The following is a 14,231-nucleotide window of genomic DNA, read 5'->3' on the forward strand; positions in this document are numbered from 1 at the left end:
TATATATATATAAAACACTAAATTTTTTTATCTTTTCTAAGTTATTTTTAAGTTATTGTTACATTATGTTATGTAAGTTAAGTTTTAGTATCATTTCCCTTCTCCCTCTCTTCCGCCACCAGTTTACACCTCCACCGTCGTCTATCCTCAGAGGTAAAGTGCAAATAAAACTACATTTTTTTAATCAATTATTATTCATACAATTTCTGTAATTACTCAGGATATATTTCTTCATAATTGAAGATCAGACTATTTACAAAAATATCAAATTTTTGAGTCTATCTTAATCCTTTTTAATACACTCCAGAAGTAACAGTTAACATGGGTTTTTTTGAAGAATATACTTCTTAAAACAAAGGTAAACAAGTAAAAAAAGGTTCACAATGTTAAAAACGATCAAGTGTCAGCCTTCTGTTATAGGTTTTGACACTTTACATTAAAAACATGAAGAATTCTTCTCACCACATTGTCCTTATCCAATTATTATTCTCTTATGGTTATTTATACATTTACAACTACAAAACACATTTTTCAGTGTTTTCCTTACTATAGTTATTTTTTTTAATGTATTACTTAGCTTTAATTTGAGTGTATTTTTTGTGTTCTAACAAATTATTTGGTTTTACACGTAATCGTATGGGGAAAAATGATTCACCTTACGACATTTTCATGATACAATCTCAGTTTCGGAATGGATTAATTTCGTATCCTGAGGTACCACTGTATTTTCTTATGTGTGGGATTCCTATACACCTGGAAAGTCAGATTTTCATTAGTGTTTGGAAAAAGTCATAGAAATTTAGGAAAATTGTCAAAAAGTTGAGGAATGCCTTCTGAGAAGTCTTTTGTGATTTTTTTTTGTTTTGGTTGACTAAGTGTAGCTGTCTGTAGGCAACAAGAAATAAGATGGTGTGCATGTATTGCAACGACAGATTTTTGCTTTATTTTTTACTCCCGCTCCTCCTCCTGTGTACAATTTGTCGTCATCACAGCCTCCCCCTTTCCATCCTCGCAATCATATGTACAATGAATGTCAATTAACAACAGAATATTCCAAAATAAATGAATTATTAGTGAGGTTGCGGCTAAAGTTTTCATCTCTAAAGTGTGAACATTGAATGTCAAGCACCATTTACAAGCTTGTTTGACATTCATGTTTTAGAGATGAAAACTTCGGCTACAACCTCGATATTTTGTATGTGCAAACCCCAGATGACTTCCTCTCCCCATGTTGGCATTTGTCAATACTTTCCCAACACCATCCCCTGTCTCAGTGTTGTCACAATAAATGCATGCCACCTAATGTGGTGCACACAACTTATGGAGAATATTTTCAGGACCTAAAATTTCTCCCAAGCATACAAAGACATTTTCCCAAAAATTTATATGGTACAAAATATGATAAATAATTTTAATTTAAATGGTATTATTTATTATTTTTCATTTTAATAATTTTGATTGTGTAACACAACAATTTCTGATTTCTTTTGAAGTTTATTACTATTTTATAAAATTCAGGAAACTTATTAAGAGGTAAATTTAGTAAATATATTTAATTCAATTCTTTATTGTATGAATCTTAGTTTGTTACAAGAGGGTTAAAATATTACAAAAAAAATGAAGTTAATACAATATAACAAATTAATATAATAGCTTAGTAATACACAATAATAATAATAATTTTTATACATATTATATATATCTGAAATTAGTAAAATTTAACAAATTAATGAAATAGCTTAGAACAAAATAACACAAAAGAAAATACATGATGATAATCATTCTTTGATAAATGCAATAAATTAATTACAGTGGTGCCTCGTATAACGTACTTAATCCATTCCAGGTGCATGTCCATTAAGTGAAAAGTCCGTTATACGAAACGCATTTTTCCATAGAAATACATGTTAAAACATATAATTCGTTCCGCAGCATAAAATAACTGTACTGTACCATTAAAAAAAAAAAAGTGAAAATGGAGCAGTCACCAATTATGCCGGGTAGTCAGATGTTGTGAGGAGGAGGTGGAGGAACACTTTCTTCGCACATTCATACAGATAGACTTTTTACACATTGCAGTAGGTCTCTTTTTATTGTTTTTTAATCGGAGTCAGATTCAGAGGAGGCTACCAGAGCTTGCAGGGTCAACTCCTCTTGTTCCATCCTTTGTTTTTTTGCAGCTGGCTTCTTGAAAAACACATCCAAGGTAGTCTGTTTCTCTCTCTTTTTCAACACCTGTCGGAAATGACAGGCAAGGGTGTCATTGTAGAGATCATTGATCCTGTTGGCCTCAGCTGTGTTTGGATAGTGAGTGTTGGTAAACTCCTGAATCTCTCTCCATTTGACAAGGAAGTTTTTGTCAACTTTCACTCCTTCTGATGATTTCTTGCTTTGTTTCAACTGAAATCACCTTTCTGTTTTTTTTAGAAGCCATGATTTGCACAACACTTGAATAAATGTAAATATCCTGCACTGAGGTGATGCACGAAATAAACAAGGGAGCAAGCCGAATCCCAACGGGAGCTCTGTATTTCAGATATACTAATAATATATTCTAATAATACTAATATATTATAAAAATAGCAGATTGTTATTGGCAACGGCAAAAGAGTGGAAACATCATTCAACATGTGTTCATAATGGAAAGTCCGTTGTTCGAGTCACGTAACGGCCAAACAGAAAGTCCGTTATTCGCAGCGTCTGTTATTCGAGGCATACATTATATGAGGCACCACTGTATATCTTTCCAGGACCTAAATCTTATCAAATACTTTTTCCTAGTTTGTTTCATATTTGATACAGTGAAAGAATACATGTTCCCAAATTTCATACGTTTGCATACTACAGTTACTGCACATTCTCTTAGGGTCTGCTATTAGTCTACTGTTATCAGTCAAAATATAATTTTGACCACATCTCATCTGCAGAACTAATCATTTTATCATGATAATTTATGTCCATAAACAAATAATCCTAGCACATAAAAGCTGTTTTAAAAATATGATATATCAATCAAAGTTCATTCTTCAATATTTCATGTTTACCAAAAAAATTTTTCTTGGAAACTGCAGATGATACTAAATGGATTATAAATAGCAAAACAGGTGAGTGATCAGAGGCTATCTCTGATAAAATACAAATCTTTTACAATAAGATTATATATATATTTCTTGTGATACTAAGACAAAATCAATTACACTGCCTTCCTTAGTTGCATGATAGGTAAAATTACCTTCTTCATCTCCTGGAAATAAACTGTTTAAACAAACAAGACTGTTGTCTTCACAAAAACGATAGAGAATTTTTCCTCTATCATTAACAACAGAATTCTTTGAAATTCTCAAGGCAATTTGCTGATCACTAGCAAAACATGACAAATAATCAGAATGTCCAATTCTGGAGTTAAACTCTGCACATAACATCAAGTTAGTTCCAGATAGAGATAATAATTTTCTATAACCTTTTAACCTTAATAATTTTCTATAAAATTTATTAATATTTAGAATTAATAATTTTCTATGAACAATAAAGTATTCTTGAAATCATCATCATAATTATTGTCAGGTATATAGACACTATTAAATGGATATTAGTTAACTCTTTGGTATCTACTTGCAAAACCGATATGAATAATGACTGAGATATCAGTTTATCTTTAAGCCCTGGTCACACTATGCGATTTCTAGCCGCGCAGGCGACTGCAACTGCAACTGCAATAAGCGCGAGTCGCGCGCGTCTTTTCGTGGTCTCACATTGTTCGTTGACGTTGCAACTCGGAAACACGTGACCCTATAATAAACCAATAAAATTACAGTAGTTTGTTTTTGACTACTTTCGTGGGTTTGCCGATATTTTACGTTCTACTTCAGAGTATTTACGGAATTTTAGCCACTTATTAAAATAGCAAGCAATTCCTTTTCTGGAATGAATAAAAGAAAAAAGGCGATTATTTTAATAGAGCTGGCAAAAATACATGAAAAGATAAAATCTTCGATAAAACGAAGAATTGAAATCCCACAGGTATTCATGAGCCTGAATAAGCTCGATCAATCTCGATTCTGTAAAAGTATTAATCCTCTGACTATCCGCCATGATGATGAACTATTTTCAATGTTGTCACTGTATGACGTGGCATAAAGGCATTTGTTGATTGGATGCGCGTTTGCAATCGTCGCGAGTAGAACAAGCTTTTTGTTTCTAGTTGCGATTGCAGTCGCGCCGCTTTTCGAGGGGGATTACTAGTTAACGGGAACAGCCGTCACGGTTGCAGTCGCCTGCGTGGCTGGAAATCGCATAGTGTGACCAGGGCTTTAGAGACTGCATCTAATCTAAACCCAACAATTATGCCACCACTGTGTCCTCCAGGACCCTCACAACTATGAGTTACCCGATGATAAATTTTATAATCATCAGAAAACATTAATTCAATTAGTGAGGGTGTATGCTACATTTCCATCAGACAGAATATATCCATTTTATATATCAAACTAGCTTTTGCCCGCGGCTTCGCTCGCGTTAAGAAGTATTATTATTAATTAGGTATAGTTTTTGCGGCTTTACTTTTGTTTAGCGTGTGTAAAAAATTAGGGCCTACAAAACTTCTTTGTACACAATATTCTTAACTAATCTGTCATTAGGCGCTAAAACTATCAAGCTATTGGGTGAACTTACTCGTGAGCAAGCAACATAAAACTGTCCATGAGAGAACATTCTTCAACTTCTCCATTAACGTTCAGATTTTCTTTAGCCATTTTAAAAAAGTCTAACCGACAAAACCTATACTTAAACCAAACGAAAACAAAACAAATGCCAAATACAAAGCAGAGTCTATAACCAAAACTACTAAACCGAAACAAAGCAAATGCAATCCAAAATATGCCAAGAAAAGAACAGCCAAAATCGTCAAATATAATCCGCTAGAAATATTTAGGTATAGTATGTACTATTAGATACGGCGGCCACTCATCATCGGGTATATGTAACTCAGTGAAAACACAACGATAGCGCGTTTTAAAATACTACTAACGCCATCTATTGTCAACATTTAGAACTAAAAATTATTTTGTTCGTCTTAATTTATTCGTTCCATTAGGTACTGATAGGTTCAAACTAATACATTTACATCCTCCATCATCCCTTATTTTATCCCCATGGGGGTTGAATTTATCAAAATCCTATTTAAGCGGACGTCTTCATCATAGTAGCTCCAATCTTTAATTTCAGTTCAATCAGTCGAAAATCTAAGAAGATTTATACAAACTTTCATCCCCTATTTTATCCCCTTAGGGGTGGAATTTATCAAAATCCTTTCTTAGGGGATGCCTACGTCATAGTAGCTTTATGCATGCAAAGTCTCAGCCCGATCGGTTTAAAATTGACAAAGTTTCATACAAACTTTCATCCCCTATTTTATTCCCTTGGGGGTAGAATTGATCAAAATCCTTTCTTAGCGGATGCCTACGTCATAACATCTACCTGCATGCCAAATTTCAGCCCGATCCGTCCAGTGGTTTGGGCTGTGCGTTGATAGATCACTATGTCAGTCACCTTTGAGTTTTATATATATAGATTCCAGAAATTAAGAAAACAAAATTTATTATTTAAACCTGCCATATTGTAAAAAAGAAATTTCATATTAATATTGTTATTCAAGTATAGGGCTTTATATTGATCATCTGTCTTTTGTATCATCGTATTGTTTGTCATTATAAGCTATACTCCTAAAAAATCTGTATGGAAAATTTTACCTTTATAATTACAGGAATATATCTTATTATCTGCAATTAGTCTGTTGTATCACAATTTAACATTTTAGCTCCTCTTATTATTGAATACATTTAATAAATATTGAAAAACTTCAATATTTATCTAAACATTAATAGCTTAGTAAAGCTTTATTTTATTAATATCAAAGTAACTTTGATGTATTTTATTCGTTTAAGATTCTGTATTATTTTCAAATTTACTGTATAAATTTTTACAACCTTAAGAACTCCAATTCACTAAATTTCATAAACCAAACCTGCCTTTCTTTTTTCTTTCTTTAGTTCACACAACATACAATTCTACAGACTAATTCTGAAGTACTTATGGACTAAGCATGTTCATCTTAAGCAGCTCTCTCTCTAAGACCAAATTCAAAACAGATTAGTCCTTGAAGAGGATTTGCATAATCAAAAAAAGAAAAATTCCTGGAAAAATAGGCTTCGGAATTGTATGTTGTTTGAATTTCAAAAAAAGCATGTTTGGTATATAGATTTTTACATTATGTAAAAATAAACATATGCATTATTACATGTAAAATTGCCTGATCTTGCATTTTTGTTATCTACTCATTTCAAAATTAAAATCTTTGAATTATTCGCTATAGTTTTTAAAGCAAAGACAGTTGCAAAATGCAAAAAAAAAAAAAATATGTTTAATGGCACCAAAGAGTAGGTACACTCAAATGCTATGCATTATTGTACCAATTTACTTGGTAGTTGACCTATATAAGTGCAGCAAGTGGCCAGCCTACTTGCATTTGCTAAAATTTTGTTATATTTCTGACTAAATATTCCGATGCATAAAGATAATAGTAGCTGTTATACAGGACAAAATTGCTTTCTTATAAATTAATTAATATATAACAAATTTAAATAGCATTATTTTACACAGAAAATAAAAAATTAAATTTTAATTTATTTTTGTTAAGTTTAAAGTTCACTCCAAAGGCATTTTATGATTTTCAAGAAGATTTAAGACATTAGAGATTTAAAAAAGAACGTAATTATTAGCAATTTCAAAAGAAGTTTATCAATTTCCAAATGTTCCAGAAGTATCAGAATTAATATCATTTATAATGAGATGCATTTTTTGTTGTGGTTCATACAGCTTTCCTAAAAACCAAAAAAGGATTACTTTTTGTGATCCCATTTTTGTTAGTATAGGTTTTTTGACAAATTTTAACACCTTAACAATAGAAAACTATCTTAGAGCAGTGTTCACTGATTGTCAAAATCAATCAAATTAAGAGATGGGTTAGTCTTCATATTTATAATTTGCAAAAATGACAGAAAATATTCTAAAAGACAAAGATGATAATGAATGAAATAATCCAATAAAAGATGAATTGACAAATAAAAAGTTTCTCATTGACAATCTCAAAAAGTTTGAGATTTGTTTTTCTTTTTCTAAGTATCAAATATACTATATTTATTTTAAACAGCATGTTGTCTGTAACTTTTTACTCTCCCAGCTGTTATATATATAACAGAGGGAAATATCTTAGGTATAAGATTGAAAAATATATGGGCAAAGGCACTAAGAGAACTCTAGCTTCTATTTTTCTCATTATTAATTCATCTAAGACTGCAAAAGGGATAATTCCATAGGAACTTCCTGCCATTGTAGATAAAATTTTCATCTGAAACAAAATTTGTTATTGTCCATCATTGAGAATAAAGCTTCCCAAATGTGCAGTGCCTGTTGGGTACTGCACATTATGTTTATTAAATAGCAGAACTGCTTCAAAAACAGATATTAAGGGGTACAGTGAAATAACATCTATTTTGTAAAATTTACAACTAGAAGATGGCAGGGGATAAAACTTTTTGAATTTGGCATTTGACATCTAATACAGTAATGAGAATACAAATTTTGATTCAGAAAGGAGTAGAGTTAATAACAGTGCTGGAGACTTCTCTAGGAAGTATGCTGAATGGGATCTTTTGTTAACTAGTAGTCTTAAGGGAGTTATCTTTGTGGATTTTGGCTTCAAACAATAGCTGTGGGCAGAAAAGTTTGAGTAGAAGCATGATCTTAATATCTACAGTTGACGACACATCTGGAAACTTGATGACTTTTTTGACCGTGCTTAAAACAAAAGCAGAAGGGTCTGAAGAAAGGAGAACCAATTGTGATTCTTCTTAAAAGGTGTTCACCCAGTTAATGAAATCAAAAATAACACTCACCAACACCAAATTCAGTAAAATGTAGAAATGTTATTGTAAACTGATGTTTTCATTTGTATACAACAGACATCTTCAGATTTAATTCCGCATAATAGAACAGAAAAGTTAAATTAAACATTTAGAACTATTAGAATGTTTTTTTAAATGTGTAGAATATTTTTAAGAATGTGTGGAAAACTGTGCATGCCTGGTATGGATTGGCAGTTAATTTATCTCAAACAGCACTTTCCAAGCCATAGAGATTGAATCAGTTTGCATGAAGATCATTTTTGATGAAATCAACATGCTTACAAAGGACAAACTGCTTTACTTGAACAGAAACTAACAATTTTAAATCATTCAATCTTAAAAGCATTTGTAAATGTAGCCTGTCAATGTCTACATGACCTTGAAGAGTTATAGACTTCTGCCACAGAGGCTATATTCAGCATAGATCAAGTCTCCTCTTGCCTCACTTCCTTTGTGGCTAGTATGATTGGAGGAATTATTAACTTCAGATTGATCTTATGTTTCAGGGATGAATTTAGGTCTTCATTATAGTGTACATTTTACTTCGGATGGAACTATAATATTAGTATAGTTGTGGAAAGTTACTGGCTGAATCTGAAATGGTGTCTAAAGCAGCAGTTAAGGCTAACATCTCTATCTCTTACATCTGGTATGTAGGAGCCACATAGAGTGCCAACTTACAGAGCATCAGAAGGATGTATTTCATGGCAGGCAGACAACAGAATTATCTAGACTAGCTTCTTCCTCTACAGTAAGCAACTCAACACTTTCCATATTCTTTCCAGCAAAAAAATTTTAATGGAACAAACATTTTTGGCCTCTTTAAGAGGTCTGCCTCTAGTTTTCAAACTATTTTGAAATGAGTGTTCTTCAGAGTATTCCAAACTGGAATGTTTAAACAGCATGGTGATTACTTAAAATTTTTTTTACATAGTATTCCAAAATTTTCAAATGCAATATGGCAACAGTTAAAACATTCTATAAACACAATGTTAAATATAGAATAAATATTGAAACAAGTCAAAGGAATAACATAAAATAAAATTAACATGAAATACAATAAAAATTATACACAATAGAACTTTTGTAACTAAATTGAATTCCTCTTCTTCTATGCTTGTACCTATTTGGAGAGAAATGTTTGTGTAATAATCGCATCTATGACTGTAATCAGAAACTGCTTTACATATGAGAGGCTTTATGTATAGCCTACAACAGATCTTGTAACAACCCCACTTTAGAACTTCCAGGGCATTGCGTAGCACTTCATAAACTTCTTAATTAAGGTGCTCATATATAAATATTTGTTTTCTTTTAATTAATTTATTTTGTTATATATTTGTTCTTTTAAAGCAAAAATCTTATCGTAATGTTGTTGTGTATTCAAATTTTCAAGCTTACTTCTGTTCCAAATTGCAACATTCTGTTTGATTAATTTCACCTGAACATGACAGATGTGAATTAGCTGTCAAAGTATTTGTGACAATCATTAAAGTTTGTTAATTCTGAAGTTATTAAAATTTTGTTAACATGGAAAATCAGAGTTAATTTTATTGTATAACATATTTGACATTGAGTACCAAAGAATATCTTAGTTAATATCAAAAATGCACTTTGAAATTATTTTCCTTAATTTTTTTATAATTATAATATTCTCTTGCTCTAGCTTCTTCTCAAATTAACTAAACATACTCTCATTTTTTAAGAATTTTATGACTGAAAGTATTCTGGTTGTAGCTAAGAGGTGCCATATTTTAAACTGCAAGTACCAAAAGTGTATGTGCGCTTCTTTTTTGTTGTTTTGAAGTATGAATACTTGTGGGAAGAGAATAATGGAGAAAGAAAGACACATATTTTCTTCTCGTTTCCATTCTCAGGTAATATGAACCAACCTTATCAGTTGGAAAGGCTTGGAAGTAGGAAGAGATTAGAATGCCATTTTATGATAGTTTATAGTATAGGATCTGTTTTCCAAGTAGTGGTTCTAACACTCTTTTAACTGCCATATATAATGCAGATGAAGGAGTGTTATTGCAATGTATCAGGTTTAGTAACATGTTTATAATTATATAAATATTTGTTCAAAAATGTTCATGATTAAAAGTATCAAGTTAAGTTTATCAAAGTTAAATAAGTCTGAAAGCTTACTTATTACATGTTAAAATATCAACTACATTTAAAATGTTTATTAATAGATGGTAAACAAGAGAAAACATTCGATACTGTTATAGAACCTATTGAAAAGCTTTCGGTACCATTAGAGAAAGCTTGGAGCACTTTAAAGAACATATACATGACAAAATGTGACGAAGAATCCAATAAAGCTTATTTAAAGGTGAAACGCTTAGTTTTTTAATTGACATTTTTTTCACGTGACTATAAAATTTTATTTACAGCTTCATCCTCGTGTTCAGTCGGCAAAATTTCAGCGTTTTCAAAGTCTACCAATATATCATGCAATGAAGGTAAATACATTAATTTTTTTTATAGCAATATTTTAAATTATATTATAGATCTTGTTCTAATGCATTAAAAACAAAATCTAATTATTAGCATATTTTAGTTATAAAAATTTATAAAATATTGCCCATTCATTGAAACATTTGCTACTTAGAGATATATATATATATATATATAAGATTTTTATTCGCATTTATAAATTCCTCTTTTTAATATAATTATTCTATTTCTTTAATTCTAAGATACAATTAACTCATTTAAAATTGAAGTTCACTAAATTTTCTTTTATCTATAACAATATAAATTTATGGATACAATTATCTACAACTTTTATTTTGATTAAAATGTTAAAATAATTGAGTACAATATATTTATTTATGTCCTACAGGTTCATTTCTGTGCACTTTAAATGCATAATACATCTTTTTGGAAAGGTTTTAACTGACACAATCTAAATTTTCATTAAATTCAATACTTATATTACCAATGAATGTAACTGAAATGACAATAAAATGACAGATAGGATGTTTTCTCATGCAAATGATGGCAACTGTCCACAGCTTGCTCTTTTACAGTTATAAAACTGGCAATATTCTTTCTGTATCTATTGTAAGATAATCCTAGTTTCAGAAATGTTAAAATGTGAAGAGAAAATCTGCATCTTAGAATCAAGAAAATATTAATGAGATTTTATCTATTGCAATAAAAACTGTTTATAGATGCTTATAAATGATATACAAATATTAGGGATGCAAGTGCTGTGCCAATTACATTACAGTACAGTAAGTTATACTGGACCATATACAATACATGCAAATAACACATTAAACTACCTACACATAACTATGGAATAGGGAAGCAGCCATAATGCCTCCAATTGATGAGCCAAAAGGAGCAACCACAATCTACAATGCTTACAAAGGAGAGACTTTTTGAACATCCTGTAATTTTGAAGTACAGTACAATCTTGCTAATCTGCCTCTTACTTATCTGGCATACCTTCATTATAATATGTTTGTCTCTTATTTGTGCTTTTTTGAAATACATATTGTAAACTTGTAATGTTAAATTTGAATAAGAATTAAACTTACGGTTACTGTAACACTGTACATAATTTCATGATAACAAAAACAGTACAGCTCCAAAAAAGTTTCAGTATGTGATGGCCACAGGCATTTCATTCATTGTCTTTAGGCAGACTTTAGTCCTGTATACTTTACTAATCTGATACCACTCTGTACAATAAATGACTGGATTAGCAAGAGTTTATTGCATTACTTGTAGGTGATGACTGGCCACAGAGGTACAGTGAGTGCAAGGCATTATGGCTCTGAGCTGTAAATGGGATACCAAGAAAAAAAAATGAAAAAAAGAAAGAAAATGAAAATTTTCAATAGAGTTTATTGCTTAAAATTAATTTTATTTTATAAATTTGACCTGAATTGTTCATACTAAAGCTGAAATTATCTTGATCATAAAGTACTGAGTGGTTCTCATTCAGATAATTCTAATGATGAGTGCATGTGCGATAACAACTTTCATTTTTATATCTCAAATTCCTGGTGTCATTTGAGTGACCCACACCTACATTCATGTCTGTGGTCTTTGTCCATTCAAATTAGAACTATTATTTATTATTCTAAGCATTTTGTATATATGATATATGTTGTTTTTTGCATCTTCCATATATGACAATGAATATTATATACACATATTGAAAAATGTTAAAATAACAATTTATGCTATAATAGAGTTGTCTACAGTCTTAGGTGTTTGGGGACACTTTGGTTAAGGGAGACAGAGGTTTATTTTTCTAAAATTTTACACAAATAAAAACAAAATGCTAAAATATTTTAAATATTTTCTCTCAAAGGGGAAATTTGAAGATGTTATTAAAGTGGCAGCAATAACAACAGAAAATTTAGATATTGAGCCTGTTTTTGAAATGCAACAAGCCATTTGTCCTCAGAATTAAACGAAAATTTTTTTATAAAGTACATGATCTTATTCTTAATCCAAAAGAATAATTTAAGGAAGAATGCTGTTGTTTATACAGTTATACCTCGACTTACGTCGTTTCGAGTTACTTCGTTCCCGATTATACGTCGTTCGTCAAAAAAGTATACGAAAAAATAAAAATCAAGTTTAAGTCATTTTATTTGACTTTACGTCCGTCCGCCACAAATATTGAAGTCGTAATATCACTAGAAAAACGTTTAAAGCACATAAAATCATATTAAAATATACACATTTACACGCATGTACTGTAATTACAGTACAGTACATGCATTCGTAAATTTAGATTACTTTTTTCTGTACTCTATTAAAAACTAAAATTTATTTGTTTGTAAGCTTAAAATAGATTCTTATTAACCATATATTATTAAAAATGCATTAATATATAAAATACAGAACTGGGAATAGTAATTTATTGTTTAGCCTAGTGACAAGTAGATTCGGAGACAAGTAAATTCGACTTACGTCGTTTTTCGACTTAAGTCGTTCTCCTGGAACCAATTACCGACTGAAGGCGAGGTATACCTGTATTTGGTATATATTATTAGGTTGTTCAGAAAGTTTGTTTTTTTTTTTACCACTAGACGGCTTAGTCGTATTTTTCCCGCCATTTTCATTCTAAACCGTATTATCATTATATATTTTGACAGCTAGCATTTTAAGGCTTATTTGTAAAAAATTTTGTTTGATTCTGTGCAATTGTTTATTTTTTGTGTCCCGTCAAATATGAAAGATCGAAAGCATCATTTTTGGCATATTTTGCTTTTTTATTACCAAAAAATCAATATGCTGTTCAAGCAAGAAAAAAATTGTGGTACACGTATGGAGATGATGTGTTGAGAGAAAGACAGTGCCAAAACTGGTGTACAAAATTTCGTTCTGGCAATTTCAATATTGAAGATGCACCACGTTCTGGATGGCCAGTTGAAACCAATGAAAACAAAATAAAGGTACTGATTGAAGCAAACTGCTGAATAATAACACATGAAATCACTAAGAGATTAAATTTGTTAAATTGAACTGTTTATGATTACTTGAAACAAATTGGTTTCGTTTCAAAGTTTGATATATGAGTTCCACATGTTCTTAAAGAGAGATGCTCTCTTTGATGGGATTTTAAGGAAATTTTTTTTTTTTTGGAGCTATTACCAGACAATTTAACAATTGATTCGAAAGTGTACTGCCATCGAGTAAACAAATTGAGTAATATCATCAAACAGGAAAGGCGGCCAGAATTGATCAACAAAAAAAGGTGTAGTGTTTTACCACAATAATGTCAAATTTCACACAAGTTTGGTAACTCCTCAGAAACTGTTATAACTTAGAGGGGACGTACTATCGCACTAACCATACTGTATTTGCCAGATCAAGCACACTCAGATTATTACTTGTTCCGGTCTATACAAATTTTTTTTTAACTCTTAAGACATTTACTTGAAATGACAATGTCAAAAATCACTTGGATCGTTTTTTTGTAAGCAACGATCAAAACTTTTATGAATGTGAAATAATGCTACTACCAGAAACGATGACAACAGGTATTTGACCAAAATGGTTGATATATAATTCAATAAAATATTTATTTATTATAAAAATATTGTTTTTTTTCCATGGAAAAAAACAAACCTACTTTCCGAACAATCCAATAGAATGAGTTATAAGAAATATAGAGTATAACTGATGGAAAATAAATTTTACTTCTTGTAATAAATGTTTTTCTGACTATGGGATGAGACCTATCCAGAAACTTATGCTTTTATAGTTGTATAATTGTAGATTTTAATTGCTATATAT

The 14,231-nt window shown here is 30.7% G+C and overlaps 1 protein-coding gene across 1 annotated transcript in view; it reads left to right on the top strand.

Moving 5' to 3' along the window:
- The window catches only part of LOC111627513 (probable cytosolic oligopeptidase A), a 52,858-nt gene that overhangs the window by 3,414 nt on the left and 35,213 nt on the right, over positions 1-14,231 (top strand). Inside the window, exons 3-4 of the mRNA XM_023371102.1 lie at positions 10,157-10,296; positions 10,358-10,426. Of these exons, the coding sequence (XP_023226870.1) occupies positions 10,157-10,296; positions 10,358-10,426 (209 nt within the window). The remainder of the gene's footprint in view (positions 1-10,156; positions 10,297-10,357; positions 10,427-14,231) is intronic.

Source organism: Centruroides sculpturatus, unplaced genomic scaffold (genome assembly GCF_000671375.1).
Source record: "Centruroides sculpturatus isolate CEXI.00-Female unplaced genomic scaffold, Cexi_2.0 scaffold354, whole genome shotgun sequence".
Lineage (NCBI taxonomy): Eukaryota > Metazoa > Arthropoda > Arachnida > Scorpiones > Buthidae > Centruroides > Centruroides sculpturatus.